The sequence below is a fragment of the Rissa tridactyla genome, chromosome 4 (genome assembly GCF_028500815.1).
Source record: "Rissa tridactyla isolate bRisTri1 chromosome 4, bRisTri1.patW.cur.20221130, whole genome shotgun sequence".
In the NCBI taxonomy this organism is placed as follows: Eukaryota; Metazoa; Chordata; class Aves; order Charadriiformes; family Laridae; genus Rissa; species Rissa tridactyla.
Window position 1 is genome coordinate 10,417,301 of NC_071469.1, and position 19,756 is coordinate 10,437,056.

A 19,756-nucleotide genomic window follows, 5' to 3' on the forward strand; every position below is an offset into this window, starting at 1 on the left:
GTTCTCAGAGGAGAAATACATTATCTGTAGAAGAAGTGCAAGCACATCAATTAAAGTAAAGATCTTGTTCAGATTTCTGTATTCAATTTTTTGGATGAGATCTCTTGTTATAGTCCTGTATGGAAAAAATGCATTCTCACCGAGTATTTGTTATGTGGTGCTGTTGAAAATGCTTTGTCTTTAAAAACCTCAGGTTTCCTGGACAACTGCTTACAAGGGAATGGGAGTGTAACTTTAATAATTATTATTTCTGGGTGTAGACTTTAAAAAAATCCATTTACTTATAAGCTGCGGTAGTAACAATAAACTCTTGCCAAACTTTCTAGGTATTCTATGGTATCTACTACTGCAAAGAGACACAGCCTTAAAAAAAAGAAAATACCATGTTCTGGTAGCTCTGTGCTTTTCAGGCGTAATCTTGTACTAGCATACTAGCATGGATGTACTATTTGGGCCTTATTGTTAAAAGTCATATGAACTTAAGTAGTCTGATGACGCATATCCCAGAAATAGAACATGATGATAGCCTGCAAAGATTTCTGTTGCTTCCCACTGCCCCCAAATAAAGTGTTCTATAAAGTATGTATTTTATACTTGCATGGCAACATTTTATTTTGGTAGTGCTATTACAGCATTGTGTCTTTACTTTTTAGTTCTGTAAGTCTCTGGCATATTTTTTTTCCCACAAATCTTTATCTCTCTTGCTATCTCCCACTGTCACATTGTGCTATCTATCCTAAAATGGGCTAAAAGCCAGTATCTGTCAATCCAGATGTAAATGAAGTTTCCTTCTACAAAATGACAGTATAGTACTAGGAAGCATTTTCAAATCTTGGAGATTTTGTGTACAAAATGAGAGGAATGAGAAGGCCAGAGAGAGTTGCTTGTTTCTATGGCAACCTGATGTGTCTAGCTCAGCTATTTTCTCCTTTTATGATTTTATAGATAGCTGGGATTAATCCAGTGAAGTTTAATATTGTCAAAAATAGAAGAATTCTAACCCCCAGTCTAATCAGAAATAGTAATGCATAAATGCATCTGATATACAAAAAAAAATATATAGGGAAAAAGTCTGTTGTGACTTCTGATAACATGAAGGCAAATACATAAATCCCTCTGGAGCTGCGAAACAATTCTGAGTGCTCCAGCTTTGTGTTTGGCCAACGGGTAAACTATATTTTAGGTCAGAAAACTTCCTGCGGTATACCCCACCATCCCTTGGTATATCATTCCTCCACACTGTTGATGTGCCGTCTTAAAGACCACCACTTTCCCTAAACCATGGGGCGATCCCTGCTTGTATGAGTTGAGTTAAGTACTTTGGAACTTTGATAGAAGTGTCGGTAAACTCCTGACAGCTGTATGCAGGAGTAATTTATCTTGAATGAGCAGTTTATGCATCAGCAGAGCTAATCAAAACACTTTTGTTAAAAGGCTCTGACTTCAAAATGAAAGCTTTCACATGAGAATTGGACCTAAACGGTAAATTTATGGTTTCACATTGAACACAGAAAATCTTCCTAGTGTTTTTAGATTATTTAATATAAATTCTAAATTTTATCCAAAAATCAGAAATATTTTTTCCCCAAACCCAAAAGAACTACTTGAAGTAAATCTGAAAGAAAACACATTTTAAAGGAGAAGAAAACACACTTTAAAAATCTGCATAAAATAAATGGCATTTTTAACTAGTCTTTATAATTAATCTAAATTTGAGGTTCTGTGTGATTGAGCTCAAAATACGTGTATATATTTGGATAATTAATATAAGATAGAAGCTTTAATCATATGAATTTCCATTTTATTAATATTTTAGGAACTTAACAAGAATGAGTAAACGCAACACCATATGCTGCCCTTGCAACTCGGTTACTCGATTTTAATGGCTCTACAGAGCTCTATGTAAATGAAACAAGAACACAGTCTCGTAATTTTCACAGAAAACAGGACTAAATAATGCTGGGTTGTATACTAGGAGCACAAGGCTGCAAATTTCTGCCTCTCCTAGCAAGAAGTCACACGCTATCGTAAAGTATTGCGTTTACCTGAGTCTTCGCATTTATAGTTCTATACGTTTATTAAGTGTTGAACTAAAGAAACCTAATCACAAAACTACATCATTCTTATAAAAGGCATTAATGTATTAAGTGTTATGTGTAGTATTGAGACTTAGGGAAACTTCATTGTTTGACAGATGGTCTGATGCCCACATTAAGAAATTCGTAATTCAATCTCAAAAAAGTAAGGAAGAACATATGTGTTTGTTGGGAAAGAAAAAAATAAAATTGTATCGATCATTTTTTTGTCAGAGCAAGCACATATGGCAATTCCATTTTCTATCGCTTACCATTTACTTTCTATTTAAAGTTCCAATGTCACTAGGCAAGGAAAAAGGTCGGGTATTAAAACACAGAAGAGATTTAACTAAGAACAATCACTGCAAGAACTTTATACTAATTGTTCATGGAAATTAATGGCCATGCAGTTAAATCAAACTTACCCGTCCCATTCGATTCTTGCTTTTGTTTTCTTTACATGTTCCTCCCATTGGTAGTTACTGTTTTATGATTATTTCCCAACCATCTGTTGTCTTTCTTTGAGCCAAAATAATTTCCCTTTATAATTTCATGAGTAATCGTGTATGCATTATTTCCATGCAATTATATGTCTACTTACTAATCCTAACTCTGCGTTCTTGTGTAAATACTCACTGAGTAACTGGAACAATTTGCCATTTAAATTTCTAGTGAACAGAAATCTATATGCGAAATTTCAAACTTCCAATTGTTCTCTCTTTGCATTGTTATTAATGTAATGATAATTAAACATTTACTCTAATTCACATCTCCAGACACCAAAAGGCATATGTAATTTAGATGGATATAGATGCTGAATGAAATGGAATGTGTATCGTATTAATAAACATGGTGAGATGTTGGACATCTTCAGAGATTACCCTGGGACCAAGGAAATGTGAAATGAAATTCCGAGCTTTTGACACTTGCAAAATAAATGGTTTTGAAATGCATAACAATACTATTGAAAAACCTTTTAAAGGAATTTGAAGGAGTATCTACATTTTGTAGCTATTCCAATAAATAGCCTGACAGTAATTTTTGTTAAAAAGCGGTATTTGCTGTAATCTAACATTCAGAATAAATTAAGTTCATAGCAAACCACTGTTCATTGCTAAAACAGTCCCTCAAATAATTCTGTGCTGTTTATCAGACATCGTTAATGGGAGAGGAAAAGCTCAGAAATCTGGCTGTGATGGCTCTTACGCCGGGTTGAAGAACTGATCTCTCGTCACTGTTTCTCAGGACAAACAGGGCACGGTCAGGGCTTTGTAGATCAGCCAGGTGAATAGGAGATATAAAGCAACAGTGCTCTTACAACATCCCATAGGATTTCCTTTGTAAATACAGCTGTAACTGCTCTGGGCAGACAATTTGTAGCCCCGACGCTCCTAAGAAGTGAAGAAGAGAGAAGTTTCCTGAATTCCTACAGTTGGAGTCCTTTGGCTTTGTAGTCAGCCTGGCCTGGGTAAAAACACAGTAATGCCATATATTGTAAAAGGATTCCTGAAACATGGTTTGATTGTAAATGCACGGAAAGTGATCTAAGAAGCGACATGAAGTTATTCTAAATAGGAGCAAATGTTGCCAGCACCCTGTGGGATAACCACGCCTAACGGGTTTGTGACAACCTGCAAAGAACGCACACAAAAATCAGCAGTTTTCAGCAGCTGCAGTCCTAATGTGAGATATTTGAGATTGGTTTTCAGTGAGGAGAGCCTATTCATATTTGTTAATCACGTCATTATGGTATACCCACTCTGAAGGTATTAAATCATAGAGCTGGTATATTAATGAATAATATTATCTAAAGTAGCAATCCAGGTATGTTTAGATGACAATAGGAAAACATCTTACAGATGTGCTGCACAAAGTCCCTTCCTTTTGTAATGCTTTTTAAAAATACTCAGATTAACGATATTTTAGAACCGCGTTTGTTCTAATCTTAACATCAGTGGTAATGATGTAACCCCTTAGTTATGTATACAATTACATATCCATCTCTTTTAGCCGGTTTTCTCATTTTAATACGTACAGCAAAGTAAGTGGTTGTTATGCAGGCTTTTTTGTAGTCCAAAAGGTAAATGGAAAAAATTGGTTGTGGCTTTCTTTTTTCTTTCATTATGAAACAAAATAGCCAAACTCTTACTGTCACCTTCTCTAATTTGGTGCTGAGACAAAAGCAGCTTGGCATTAAAGTGCTTTTCAACTTTTCATATGGATGTCAGTCAAATTTCATTGACTCAGTGTTCATTTTATTGTAGTTTTCCTTTCTCTGGCTCTTTTGGGACACGCACTTGTTTAAATTATTCATTAGGTTGAACACTTGCCTGCACTGCATTTAAGCAGTACTTAAGGTGGCTTCTCCCCCTCCTTCTGTGCAACTCTGAAATTCTGTTTTTATGTTCAGGTGTCAGTATCTGCTCATAAAACTTTGTTGTCCATGTAATGGTCCGAACTCTTTTGCATCGCTTCCTAAATGGTTTTCTTAATAATATGTTGGTTAAATATGCATCTGATTCTATTTAGTTGCAGACTTCTAGGAGAGTAGTATTTTCCATTTTAGATCTTCATTTTCTTCATTTCTTTTCTTTGAAGCTAGTGCACTTTTCGGGATGTTATGATTTTAAAGTTCATTCACTAAAGCAGATGTTGTGTAGGTGCCGCTGGTAGGCAGGGGGTGCAGAGTTGGAAGTTCAAGGGTGTGAAATACGTTTCCATGCTCATAATGTTATTTGTATCAATAGCAAAAAAATTCTAAAGATGAATAAATAGATTGTTCATCCTGGACAGTGCATCTGTGATGCAGTTAGTGTAAGCCTCGAAAAAGGAAGAATGTCACTTTTGCTGACTAGAGGTATAATAGACAAGTCATTTACTATTTCCTTAAAATACGCAGTTTTTATGATCTATGTAATCTGCTAAATTATCATCTTAAAAAAATAGTGTTTTCATATCATCAGCACCACCTAGAACTGACACTAAATGAGTGGCAATGTGGCCTGCAGTGCTCTCAACGACCCGCCTCCTCCAGCCATCGTCAGACTTGGACTGGCTTCACTTGCGGTTACACTTTTTTCGTCCTATCTGAAAAGGCTACTACGTTATCCTTAGCAGAAACGAGATCAGATCCTGGTATGATCACATGAATGTAGTATCCAGACTCTAATAATAGGCTTGGGACAATTATACCTTAATACAGCTCCGTGAAGAAACCTGGAGAAGTATAAGTTATTTCAAACTACCGTATGCTCCGTGCAGTTATTAAACCCATGGAATCAATCAGACTTTTTCCCCAGTATAAAATATATGACTACCAGAATTAGAATTTTTTTTCCAAACAGCTATCGTAACAATTAGTATTTTACGCTCTGTTGTTCTCTCTAATATGGCCACTTAATCACAACATTATTTTTTACCCTCAACCGAAGTCGGAACTCGGATAACTGTGAAGCACTGCACAAATTCAGTATTTCTGAAGACGTTTCAGGCTGTTGTCTTTTCCTCCTCTGCTGCATAACAAGCATCTAATACACTGTTTTAATTTATTTGAAAAAATTATTTGCATTTGTGCTGCCACAGCTAGAATCACTTCTAGTGGCCAACCTGGTGAGTTTAACAGCTAGCAAGAGATTCCCTGCAGTACACGGCACTTCACGGTGGAAAAACAGATGCTCTTCATGGTGAAATCTGTCCTTCTATAATAGGCTTTTGTCTTGCTGGAAAAATCTTTATGAAGGCAAATGAGGCAAATGGTTTTCTTATACGAATATAATAACATAACATCCAGTAGTAAAATTCACATTGATTCCAACCATACAAACTCAGCCCCATCCATGGTCTTATTTGTTGAGCTAGAGACAAAGAGTATGTGCTCTGGTTGCATTTTTCTACTTCTTTTACTTGTATACTGATCAAATATTAAACCAAAAGTAACCTCAGAGTTTTATTCTGCAAAATACTATTTTTTCTATTTCTACCCAGTAACTCTCCGCAACCACCTTACTTACGCGTGCTCCGTTACCCTTTATGGGGGTAGCAGTAGAACACAAGAGTATTGATTCAACACTCAAAAATACGTCTTGCAGCAAGTTGAGTTTTCTGTTGGCTTGCCAAAGAGCTTCTTAGCACACACCACACCACCCCCTATCTAGTGATAACAACTAGATTGTCACTTAGGGAAAAAACTTGTAAAGCAATATCATGTTTCGGCTCTTTTAACCTTAAATAAACATACACACCCCCCAAAACCGCACAAAAACAGAACGACACAAAACAACAAGGGAAAAAAAGAGCATTTTCTTATGCTTTCCAGTGTATGGTGTCCCTATAACTGGGGATCCAAATCATGCTGACAAAAAGAAAATAGAATAAAAATAAAGAAAACGGAGAACATTAGGATGCAGAACACTATCTGGTACCTCGCTTCACTCTGTACTACGTGACAGGAATTGACGGCAGGCTGATCAGGCTCACAGTGGAAAAGTACCGTCTGCTTCAGCCAACAACAGCAGGATTCCCCAGCCCTGTGGGGCTCCCAGGGTTGTCACCTAGACCTTACCTAATGTTTAGGATTTGCTTTGCAGCTCGTATTCACCGCTGGGTTTATGCATGTACATGTGTAGGGGAAGGCAGAGAGACGTGTTTGTCTCTTACAGGAAGTTCACATCAGTTACAAACTTTAGGCTTTTCCTCTGAGCACTACCAAACGTGCTCAACCTGTCACAGAAGAACACTTTCTTCAATTTTAAAAGCCTTACAATGCAATATATACTTGTATTGAAAGCAGAGGTAAAAAAGATGATCTACATTCCTATTTTATCGGGCATGTTAAAAATACAGATATGAAAAGGGTCGGGTTTAGGGTGCACTTGGGTACCTTTTTACACTAGTTTCCTTTGGGGAGATCCATAGGCCAGTCTTAGGACACTTGAGCCAGATGTGCTGTAAAAGTATCCGTGGAAGGATTTACATTCCTGGCAGCTTCATAAATTAATCATTTATATGGATACCGGAAATATTTGAAATTTGTCATTTTATTAAAAAAACAAAACAAACAAAAAAAACCCAGATACGGAAGATCTCTGTTGTTTAAGCCCCATCAGTGCCTATCCCTGTGCCTAGGTGGTAGTTCTCAACTGTGCCTTAGATCAGCCCATTTCCTTAATTACAGCAACTCAAGAAGGACTCTGAACATGAGTTACTTACTTAGGCGTCTTACATTTGAAACTGCATGATAACTACTCCAAATCATTGTCTGTTCTGTTTTTTCTAATGTGCTGAGAGTGCTACGAGCCAGAAGAATTACACAAATGAAATGCCACGTTTTCACAGGGATGCAAGCATTTATAGGAAGAATAAACTCCTTATGACTAGAGAAGAACAGTGTATGTGCATTATATATACACAGCTACCTAACCCAAAAAGGGAAGATGAATAACACTGTAAAAAAAACCCTTTACATTAAAAATAAGCATGGTGTTTAGATGCTCATAAAGCAGCGTGTTGGCATAAAATTGAAAAAAAACACCACCGCAGCTTGACTCTGTATTGATCCAAGTCCTGTAACTGAAGAAAATTTGGACTGACATCAGACCAGTGTTTGGTAGAGCAAAATTGACAAAATCATACTTTAAGTAACTCCATGTTGTTGCTCATGAAAAAGATGCCATGAAAAGGTCCAGCTTTTCATCTGTGAAGAGAAACCAAGAGTTCAGGCCTGATTTTATTTTCCGTTTGCATAGGAATGCGATAGTTGCTCGTGAGCATCGCAGAGCACTGCGTGATTCAGCACGGTTTCTTCCTAAGGGAACGGCGGACAAAGGCTGGATGAATAGAGGCGTTTTCACATACTCTGGCAGACACCTGCAAAAGTCTTGGCTGAACTCTCTAGGGCTGGCAGTGGCCATTAATTCCTCATTTATACGAGCACTAGGACTCTATTAATGAGTGCTTTTCCATGCACAGTAGCACTTCCAAGTACTTTTGGCATTGGAGTTTGTATTATCTTGAGGGACTGGGGCGGTGTCAAAAATATCCCAGCAATCAAAACCTCAGGGTATTTCTCCGTTATATTACTTCAGATTTTCCTAAGCGGTGTGACAGATTTTTTCATTGCTATTACACAACCAAGACGTAAGCATGCTGCTGCAGCTCTTCGTTGCTACGTCTCTCTCACCCGTTAAACTCAAAATATCCTAGAATGATATCAAAGCAGTTTCTCAGATGGTACGTGGAGACTAAAAATACGGAGTGCTGAGCAGGAGTTCTCTCCTTGTCCTGCTGCTCCATCTCCACATACCAGGCAGCGTCATGCCAGCGTTCAGTATTTCACAGTTTGAAGCACCAGTTTCATTGCCCTCTAACAGCAAACTCGAATTCATTTGCTAATAGTCTCCCTATGGCCAATTTGCAGGAGAGCTGCTCCCTCTGCTGAGTTTTCTGTCGATCGTCACCGGCACCTGATGTCCTTCCTCACCATGCTCGGCCCCAGCCCGGACTGGAACGTGGGCCTGTCCGCTGAAGACCTCTGCACCAAGGACTGTGGCTGGGTTCAGAAAGTCGTTCAGGATTTAATACCCTGGGACGCTGGCACAGACAGTGGCGTTACCTATGAGGTATGTGGACTATTTGTAATATATTAAGTGTAAAGTTTACCTTAAAGCAGTGAAGAATGAAAGCTGTTGGATCCATGGTAATGCTATATATGCCTTTATACCACGCTAATAAAAATTTTGCTTATAGTGAATAAAATTCTTTTAGACAGATGCTAGCTACAATTACTGTCAGTCGTCGTGTCTGAATTACATTATTATTAATGGGATAATATTACATTCACCTGGGATATTATTATATTCACGTATTGAATAAATGGAGGACTTGGTTTGCTCAAAACTAAGCATTAAGGTGTCCAAGCCCTTTGATACAAATCTGTCTGCCATCAGCAGCCACATCAACTTGAGTTTACTGTTTCAACGCAATGCCAACTATTCTGCTTGGCACAGAAAACTTAACTATTCCTTACGGCAGGGATTGAAACTCTGGACTTCTCATCACTACGAGACTCTAAAATCATCCATTTTCTCTGTCTCCATCACACTCTCAGTCTAGGAAGAGATTCACATCATCCTCAGGTAAAGTCCTGGTTTTGACCAAATGAGTTACGTCAAGTTACTGAATCGGTTAGGTCTCCACAGGCGACAAGCGTACCTACACCAGGTGTCTGTACAGACCATATAGGCAGCTGAAGTTAGGCAAGATTAGTCATATCCTCAAATACCACACATATTCCACTTTCCACGCACATTTTTAGATGACAGAAGTTGGTTGATTTTTTCATTCAGACTGGTCTCTTTAGAAGCTAAGGAATTTCTCCAGTTGTAGTGCAGCTCTGGAGGCATGTTGAATATATTTTTTTATTAATGTAGTTATCTAACCACACAACAAGGCTTGCATCTTATTGTGAAGCCAGCTTCAGGGTTGAATCCCATAGTGTTAGAGAAGTGCTTCCTGACACAAAAAACCCAAACCATTTGTGCTTCCTGACACAAAAACCCAAACCTTACCATTAAGTATGAATGTACTGAGTTCATCTTCTATCGGAATTTCCCAATATAGCGTTCATGAGAAGTTTTTAATTTCTGCAGATGAATTGTACTATTAATATGAATTATTAGTTCCCTTTTTAATATTTTTTTTCTTTTTGATTGCAGTCTCCTAACAAACCTACAGTGCCTCAAGAGAAGATCAGACCACTCACAAGCTTAGATCATCCTCAGAGCCCATTTTATGATCCAGAAGGAGGATCTATCAAGCTGGTAGCCAGAGTTGTCATTGAGAGAATTGCACGCAAGGTATTTTTATATATATATATATATATATATATATATATATATAAAAAACTCTCAAGCAAGCAAAATACTCCATAGAGCAAAGAAACAATCCTTCCTCTCCCCCGAAATGTACCCTCCTTAACCTACCCACAACAAAGATAATGGCAGAAAAGAACTAAAACTGTTTTAAGGTATTATTTCTCCTACTTCTGGTAATTACTACATCTGTTGAACTGGGGCTGGGTTTTTTTTCATTAAGTACACCTAAGAATTAGAAAAGAAAAAAGTGCTGTTTTAGCCCCTCTTGCTGCGTACACAGATGAGTTTCCTGTATCCAACCTCCACAATAATTTCTTTGCAGGGGGAGCAATGCAATATCGTACCCGATAACATAGATGATATTGTGGCAGATCTAGCACCAGAAGAAAAAGAAGAAGGTACATTTTAAATTAGTTTGTGCTGTACTAATTTATATTTTGTTCCATTCTCCACTGTCATTTCTAGATAAAGTACAAAACTGACTCAGAAGCAAAAGCCAAAAAGTGATTTAGGTTTTCATCTTCTCTGGTATCTACTATTAGTCTTCCCTTATACAGCAAAGAAATTGCATGTGTACCTGGAAGGTGACAATAACTATAAAAGCAATAAGAGAAGCCTTTGGGGGTTCAAATAAAAATATCTTTTTTAAAATTAAAGTTGGCAATTAGTCTTTTTTTTTTCTTTGGGTTAAAACCGGAGAAGATAGAGTGCAGGAGGAATGAATGTATCCTATTAACATCTAAAGTAATTGCCAGCCAAGAAGCAAATGGAGGACAATCTATTTTTAATGTTCACTGCCTTTTCTTACTTTTTAGATGATACCCCTGAGACCTGCATATATTCAAACTGGTCCCCATGGTCAGCCTGCAGCTCTTCCACCTGTGAAAAGGGCAAGAGGATGAGGCAGAGAATGCTTAAAGCTCAGCTGGACCTCAGTGTGCCCTGCCCAGATACCCAAGATTTTCAGCCATGCATGGGTCCAGGCTGCAGTGATGAAGGTAATCACAGAATGGTAGGGGTTGGAAGGGACCTCTGGAGATCATCTAGTCCAACCCCCTGCCAGAGCAGGGTCACCTAGAGCAGGTTGCACAGGAACGCGTCCAGGCTGGTTTTGAATATCTCCAGAGAAGGAGACTCCACCACCTCTCTGGGCAGCCCGTTCCAGTGCTCAATCAAGAGGAAAGAGGGGAGGAGAACACCACCTTGTAGTGCTTATTTTTCCTTTAAAGTTCTTAAAGCCGTTGGTTGCTGTATGACTTGGATTACGGCAAACAGAGGAATAATTGCTGAAGAATAACAATTGAAGCTGTCTCTGGTCAGTTCTGCACTTCACTTGAATCGGTGCACGCAGTACGCAGAAGTATAAAGGAAAGGAGTAAAATAAGCAACAGAGGAGAGGAGAGAATGTGAGAGGCAGCATAAAAGTGATACTGCACACAAATGGGCAGCTACAGATTTATCAGCAATTCTGTTAATATTAGCAATTGAAATGGTTCTCTGTATTTTAGATGGTTCCACTTGCATGATGTCTGACTGGATTACATGGTCCCCCTGTAGTGTTTCCTGTGGAATGGGAACGCGATCTAGAGAGAGATATGTAAAGCAATTCCCTGAAGATGGCTCTATGTGCAAAGTGCCTACTGAAGAGACTGAGAAATGTATTGTAAATGAGGAATGTTGTAAGTATTTTACTCGGCTTTGTGAAATCCAGCCCAAAGCATTTTTTTCTCTGAGCTCTACTAGAGAACTATTTCCTCTCTCCATTTTGAATAGCCCCTAGCAGCTGCCTGGTCACGGAGTGGGGAGAGTGGGATGAATGCAGTGCTAGCTGTGGCACGGGGATGAAGAGACGACACAGAATGATCAAGATGACTCCCGCTGATGGATCCATGTGCAAGGCAGAAACTACAGAGGCAGAGAAATGCATGATGCCTGAATGCCGTAAGCGTCCATGAGTTCATCTCCTCTACTATAAAGAGTGGCACCACGTCTGACGCGTTGCTCTATCGCACAAATATAGCTAAACCAGAAGCAATGTTGCTTTTTTCTTGTTCTCCTTAAAACTAGATCCCTTCAGGAATGTGCATTAAATACCATGTTCACCATCAGGATGAGAGTATCAGTGAAAAATATTTGGTGGCATCCTATTACTATATTACCCATACAGTGACGTGTATATTAGCAAGCCATACCTAAGCAACTCTAATTTATGGAAAATGAGGTGTATTTAATTATAAAGCTAGATTATAACAGGGCCCTCTCCTTTTAGCTTATGAACAGTTCAGAAGTTGAGGTGGTCCTTTTGTGCAGTCAGCCAGTCTCACCCTTATTGTGACTATTAATGTTTTTAATTTCTTAAGAAATTTTAAGATTTCCATCAAAGACTGAAAGAATTAAGTTTAAAAAGATTTTTGGTAGATAAAGTGTGGAATTATCACATTTTAGACTATATTAATTTGACCTCCAGTCCTGTCCACTGCAACAATACAGGTTTTTTTACAGGAGTGATGATTGAAACATACCTTCTTAAACTTTTTATTCCCTGGAAGCACTGGGACTCTGCAGATATGAATAAGATTTAGAAAAAAGATAGCAAAGAAAACCAAGCAACCCTTTCAATTTAATATATTGTTTTCTGAGCTTCTTCAGCAATATCATTCAGCTTGTGATTCATTTTGTTCCAAGTGACAACAAAGTATAATTGGTTGATGCCAGATGAAACACTTTCCACCTGTATTATTTTCAAAATGTATGCCTTCGTAATTTATATATAACAAGAATTCATTACTTTTTTATTTTCTTATTAGATACCATCCCCTGTCTGCTCTCTCCTTGGTCTGAATGGAGTGACTGCAGTGTAACATGCGGGAAGGGAATGCGAACCCGGCAAAGGATGCTGAAATCTGCTGCTGAGCTTGGAGACTGCAATGAGGAGCTGGAACAAGCAGAAAAATGCATGCTGCCTGAATGCCGTAAGTGTGGGAAACTCTCTGGCAAGAGGAGGCTAACTGTGTGTGGCACAGTCTATGGGTCAAAACTCTTACCGCCAATTTTTAGCATCACTTCTTAGATAGGAGTATTATCAACTGTGGATTTTTTTTGGTTTTTATTGCAGTATTATTGTTATTATCGTGCACTTTCAACTATTGAGAGCTGGAATACGACCCTGTCTTAATTTCAGCTTGCCTTACTTAACCCTACACTGATGACCAATATTGCTTCGGGTATACAATTTCTGCATATTTAACACACTACAGCTTTAGGCAACAGTTTGTGCACTTCCCAATAGTAAATAAGTCAGGATTATAAACCGTATTTTTGACATAAATGCAGAATGTGTGCTAGGAAGAATGGAAAGAAGGATTAAAATCACCTGTGTTGATTCTTTTAGCTCACAGAAAGAGCACAAAAGAGGCTCGCTCCATGTTTGATACAGCTCTGAACTGTGTCGTAGCCTTTTTACTGATCTACATCCCTTTGCAACCTGGAATATCATATCAGCCAGTGGACGGTGCGGAGTCAGGCGCATTGATTTTTTACCTTACTGCACTAAAATCCCCCATTTCTTGGGTGGTGAAAATTTCTAGTTGCTTTGCAGCCTTTTTGAAGCGTGATTGCCTAAGGCGCTGCTGAATGAATAAGATACGATTGCTTTTAGTGTCCTGTTGCCAGCTGGTTTATGAGCCTTTATAACTAATTACATTACTTCTCACAGAAAGTATTGGTTAAAAAGGCTTTTACACTGTAATTTGCTAATTCAGCTTTTCTTAAATAATGTGAAATATCATTTTGATTACTATGCACTGGGGCTGTAAGTTTTAAGCAGCGCTGAAAGATGAAAACTTTTAAGGAACAATGGTATTACTGAATCTTGCTTATTGCATAACACTACCAGTAAAGTAAGGCTTAGATCTCAGAGGTATCAGATTCTTTGTAAATAGAACTCAATTTTTAACAGCTTTTCATTATAAAACAGACATATGGGTGTACAGAATGGAAAATTGAAGAAGGCACAGGAGAATTATTTATATGTTCTTTGTAATTTTAGTGATCTGCCAGCGCCACTCTTGAAAAAGAAATTGAGGAAGGAGTCAAATAATAGTTCTGCTAGAAACGGACTCCGAAAATTCTAGATCTCATGGCTTTCGTGTAACATTTCTCATTCTTTGCAGCCATCGACTGTGAACTAACAGAGTGGTCCCAGTGGTCCGAATGCAATACTTCATGTGGAAAGGGCCATATGATCAGGACGAGAATGATTAAAATAGAACCCCAGTTTGGAGGAACAGCATGCCCAGAAACTGTCCAACGTACAAAATGCCGAGTAAGGAAGTGCCTGAGAGGCCCAGGTATGGAAAAGAGGCGCTGGAAAGAGGCCCGGGAAAAAAGGAGAAGTGAACAAGCGAAAAAAAATATAGATAGTGAGCAGTATCCAGGTGAGTGTGAAACCATTATTTAGTATGCGCCTGTCTATTTGTCTTTTCTGCCTAACAGGAGCTTGTGAGCAGCTCCACTTCGTGCTGCGAGAACATTTTCATCACTTCAGTCTAGGGGAGGTTTTAGCAATAAAGTAAAGCATAGCCACTTTTGGTGTTTGCCTGTCACCAAAAATGTGTGACCTAAGCTTAGGGCACAATGGAGAAAGGCTCGTATCTGTCCATCTCCCATATTTTAGCTTCCTCACTACAAAGTATGGAATGTGAAAAAATCTAGAATTTAGACCCGGCAAAGGAGTGATTGCAATTTCTGCAGACTTGGGTAATAATCTTTGCATCCAGTTACCTTTGAACTTTGGAAGTATTTCTTCCTGGGTCCAAGGCTGAATTTCAAAACTTAATTGATTTCCACCTCAGTAATCTGATTCAGACTCAGACTGCTCTGAGAGACCTGCTCGGACTGCTTTTCAACAAGGGACAGTATTATCAAGCACTGATGCCTCACATCAATAAAACATAATGTCTTGTGGTATGGTTTACATTATCTGGATACGAATCAACATAGTTTACATTATCTGGATATGAATTACTGCTGCTAAGTTGTGGTTCACACTTGTCTGACATTTAACAGTTTCTGAATTTTATCTCTGTTTCATAATGTAGACAGTAAATTTCTTTTTTAATACATTTTTTCAGTGTTTGACAAATACACCTTGATTATACTTAGCTGGGGTTTCCTAATTCCTACTGTAATACACTAGGCAATATGCTGTCTTAGATTCAAAAGATGTAAGTGTGCACGCGTGCGTAGTGGTACACATATTGAGACATACCAGTTAGGCTGAAATACTAAAAGCTGACTAAAAAATTACTTATTTTTTCAGTTTGTAGGCTGAAACCATGGACTGCTTGGACAGAATGTTCTACACTCTGTGGAGGTGGAATTCAGGAACGCTACATGATGGTAAAGAAGAGGTCCAAAAGTACTCAGTTTACTAGTTGCAAAGACAAAAAGGAGCTGAGAGCGTGTAATGTTCACCCTTGTTAACAAAGCGCAAGGCTTCCAAGCGATGCACTCTGAGCTAAATGGAAAGTCAACCTTGGTTTGGTTTTTAAAACAAAAAAAATATAAAGTGTATAATAGTTTTCATTTTTGCAGTGTGGTTTGCTTTTTAGTCTTGCTGGTGCAAGAAATATATTTTATAAATATTTCCTCACAGATTTATGCTGAGAGTAAATCTTTGGTACTCCAGCCAGCCCTTAATGCATAAAAATAGTAAGTCATTATGAGTCATTTAACTAAAATACAGACATATCTGTGGACATGGAATAGCCATATAGAAATACTACTTGTAAAGACATGGGATGCATGCATATTAACGTAACTAAGTTAAAGTGACATGTTTCATATGTGGGAGGATTTCTCTCTCGCTTTGATTTTGAAAATCCAAAGCAGTGCCTACAAGATTACACAACTATGCCAAGGAGTAATTTCAGTAATGCTGGTTCAATAATATTAAAGGTGCATGTTTATCTTTTTACACTATTGGGTTAAGCTGATCGTTATAATAATTATCGTATATACTTCTCTTCACGTGGATACTATGGTCCATGCAAAATGGTCTTTGTTTCTTTAAAACTGAAAAAAAGAAATAATTCGTGCAGCTCAATAGTGATGTCTGCCCACTACATAGTCAGAGTCAAAACAGCACACAAAGAAAACGTGTGACTATCATAACGTATTTAGAGTCAAATTCTTATATTGGGTCTATCCACAGCCTCTCGGAATGGGTACAGAACTAATAGAAATCGGTCCAAACCCAGAGAGTCACAACAGCTGTGTCATGGAAAGGCTTCCACATGAGACGCTAAAAAATTAGATTCGGTTTTGTGAGGATGTTTAGTGACAGGTGAAGAGAGAAAGAGGTTTAGAGTATAATAGATGTGGTAGAGGAAGGGTGAGCCAGGTTCTCACGCATCCCTTGCAACAAAGGGAAGGGAGCCTCTGAAATGAAACAATGACAGCCTTTTAAAATATTAATTACAGATTGACACAAGAATATATTTACGGTTTATGTTTTTCTACTCAGAGTATAGGAGGATCTAAAAGTTACTAAATTTGTGAGGATTACTCATTTGTAGATATACTAGCTAGGATAAACGTCTCCCCTGACCGCCTGAGTGATCAACAACCTGCCTGAGATTAGGCAATAGCTCCTCACCATCCGAATTGCTGTTGCTATTCTGCACCGTCTCCTGCAGAGGGTGGGTAGTGCTCATCCCTACGTGTAACCAGGTGTAGGACCAGCGAGACCTTGGGCTTCACTTGCTATTGGAATATAATACTGTCCTGTAAGTTTAACAATTTAACATTAAAGATGGGAGATGAAGGTGATGGGTTATCTTTTGGTCCAGGAAAGGCCGCATACACCTATGTCTCTACATAAGTAATAACAATGCACTGAAAATAAAGACTGTTGATGCTAACTCTTCAAACAAGCTTGAGAGAAATGAATGGAGAAAAATTTATTTTCTAGTCTCTTTAAACCAGCCTTAAGTAATTCACTCACTTCCTTAACACTTGGTCACAATCCTGAGAACCTGACACCCAGGTTTTAAGTGTCCGCATCTGATGTGAACCACAACCCACTGAGGCTGTTCAACATCCCTGTGGCTACCCTGGGAATTTGCCCATGACCTCCCGGTACTGAACGGGCTAGACCGGCTGGTTGCGTTACACTGTAGGGCTTTTCATCACCGTTTCTCCACTGACCGCTGCAAGGGCTGCTCAGGACTTCCATAGCTGTGGCATCCCGCCCCCCTCAAGGTATTTTACAGCTTTTTTTATACCTGGGATGAGGGGAGGGCCAGGGAAATAATGGAACCACCTGCAGCGTTAAGCCTCTCCTGCCGCTGCTAAATGAAATGGGTGCGAGCCCATAGTGAACCAGACCAGGGGAAAAAAGAATACAACAAGATTTAATGCTACAACCAAACATTTTACATTTTGCACAGCTTGGCTCATTTAATAATATTAATTCAGATAGTTTGCCTCCTTGTGCCTGGTGAAAAATTCTGCAGTTCATGTCTCTATAGCGCGGCTATTGCGGCGTAGCAGCAAGACTGTCCCTAAGTAATGTATTCATGACCTTACCTTGCACGTTATCCTTTTATGACCAAAACAACCCAACAAAAAACAGTGGAATGATACAGATACCGGAGGAGTGCCCAGCTGAGCATATTTCAGGTGAAGAATCAGATGGTTGCAGAGGAAGGGCACAGAGATGAATGCCAGGCGCTCGGCCAGGGCAGAGCTCCGCACACAGCCAGGACCCACGCACCACCTGCTCGGCGAGCCACTCTTGCTGAGCCTGACGGAGGCTACCCCAGCTGGGGCTCGTCATTCAAAAAAATAACCTTTGACGACGAAACAGGTGACAGAGTGGGGTTTGTAGGCTTGGATCTGTGAGAGCTTGGGGCAGAGGGAGCAGAAGAAGGAAGTTTCTCTTGAATGGGAAAAAAATGCTATGACTTTATGGACAATGTTTTATCTCATCAACCCTTAGCACTTCTTCAAGCTCATCTTGCAAAACCGTGCCTGTTTCTGCAAATAATCAATTAAAACCGATGTTATTTTCATGTTTGTTCCAGTGCATCAAGCTGTTTTGTCTTTTAATTACTCCCTTTGCCAAAGGTTACGTAGTCCAAATACACCTTTAGGTATGTAGGAAATACGCAGCATCTTTCTGAACGTGCCCACAAAATTGTCCATTAAAACAATCTGGCATTCCTTTCACTGTGGTTCTTACTAATTTGATTCTCCATATACATTTTTTTCTCTTAGGAGACTGCTCAGTGTAATTTCCAGTCATTTCTCTTAGGCTCATTAAAGTTATGAATGTTGGAAATGTTTTTTTTTCCCCACCTTGATAATACATGCAATGACAACGTAGATTGCACTGGGTCAGAAACGTGTGGTCGTTCCTTCTTAGGTTCAGCTTTTCACACTGTTTTTCTGTTGAAACATTTTACAAGTCACTTGTCTGTCTTCTAACTTGATACAAAAGAAATATTTAAGCTTGTTACATTTTGTAAAAAAAAAAAAGACAAACAAAAACAAACGAAGAAAAAATAAGAGGTTGATTTTCTATTCAGAAAAAAAAAAGCTCCGATATACGATATGTAGACGTATTGCATTGTTACTGTAAACTTTCTAGTAGTGTAATAGCCACTGATTATCAGTCAATAAAAAAGAGAACTGTTCTCTCTCTTATCTCCTGGATAAAACTGCTGAACCGAAAGCACAGATGTCACTCCAGTTTTGTAGACCTCAACTATCGGATTTTAGCATTGTGTGTATGGTGTTTTTTTCTAACATACAAAAAACTGTAGAATCTTTACACATAATATAAAAGAAAAGTTAGGGGCTTAACAACTGTACAGTAGGACTCTGTGTGTGCAGCATACAATTTAAACAAGATCTAGTTTGATTGCATTTTTAGGTTTCCTTCGTTGTTTTTGTTTGCTGTGGAATTATGAAAAAGCTACCATGAATATTTCTTACCAAAGTCTTGTGTAGATGTTTTGTAGCTGTCTGGCTAACACATTATTATTATTATTATTTTGGAATAAAGACATCTTTACTATGAAATTTATACTTGTATGACATTCTGTTCAACTAATATGATGATGTACACACAAAAAATCCACACATTTATCAATAGAAGGAGTCGAGTCACCCTCTTATTTACATTTTACTCCTGTTCAAGCTAATGAGATGTCTGGAGTGAGCTAGAATTTAGTAGAGCCAGTCATTCTTTCCACTTGGAAATTATGTGCATTAGTGGTTTTTTTTCAGTTTGTTGTTCTTTAGAAATCACAGAGTAACTTAGGGTCGTTACTCAAATTACCCTGTACTACTCTCATGCTGGTTTTGTTGCTGCTGTTGGTTTTTAATAAAAGGGAAGCTCTTTAAAATAACGCATTTTAAAGCCTGGTGATACAACAAGGGAAAAACTGTTAAAAATGAGCTTTCAGAAAGTCTTGAGATTTTGTGAAACTTTGAGCAGGTGTTTTATGCTGCTAGAAGACTCTTTTGGAACGCTGCGTGCCTGAGTACATCACTGGTAACTACACAGAAAAGTACAGCATTCGGGGGAGCCACTCAGCAAAGCTGACGCTGTAGAAAAGCGACTGTAGGTAACATCTTGCAGCCAGCTAAAAACAACCAGTGTGGTCATGAGAAAAACAACCAACCCCGTTCTAAAACTAAAGCCTAACAAGGCTGAGGTGGACCTAGAGGCTGGAAATGACAAGCCCAGGAGTTGCTGCCCAACAATTCAAAGCAGAGTCTGGTCCGATAAAACTCCGCTGG

General features: G+C 38.7%; 1 protein-coding gene across 1 annotated transcript in view; it reads left to right on the plus strand.

Annotated features, from left to right (window-relative positions):
- The window catches only part of SPON1 (spondin 1), a 201,216-nt gene extending 182,183 nt beyond the window's left edge, over positions 1–19,033 (plus strand). The window contains exons 8-16 of the mRNA XM_054201316.1: positions 8,491–8,692; positions 9,788–9,928; positions 10,269–10,344; positions 10,762–10,944; positions 11,455–11,625; positions 11,720–11,887; positions 12,754–12,918; positions 14,119–14,382; positions 15,267–19,033. Of these exons, the coding sequence (XP_054057291.1) occupies positions 8,491–8,692; positions 9,788–9,928; positions 10,269–10,344; positions 10,762–10,944; positions 11,455–11,625; positions 11,720–11,887; positions 12,754–12,918; positions 14,119–14,382; positions 15,267–15,430 (1,534 nt within the window). The 3' untranslated portion in view covers positions 15,431–19,033. The remainder of the gene's footprint in view (positions 1–8,490; positions 8,693–9,787; positions 9,929–10,268; positions 10,345–10,761; positions 10,945–11,454; positions 11,626–11,719; positions 11,888–12,753; positions 12,919–14,118; positions 14,383–15,266) is intronic.
- The last annotated feature ends 723 nt before the right edge of the window (positions 19,034–19,756 follow it).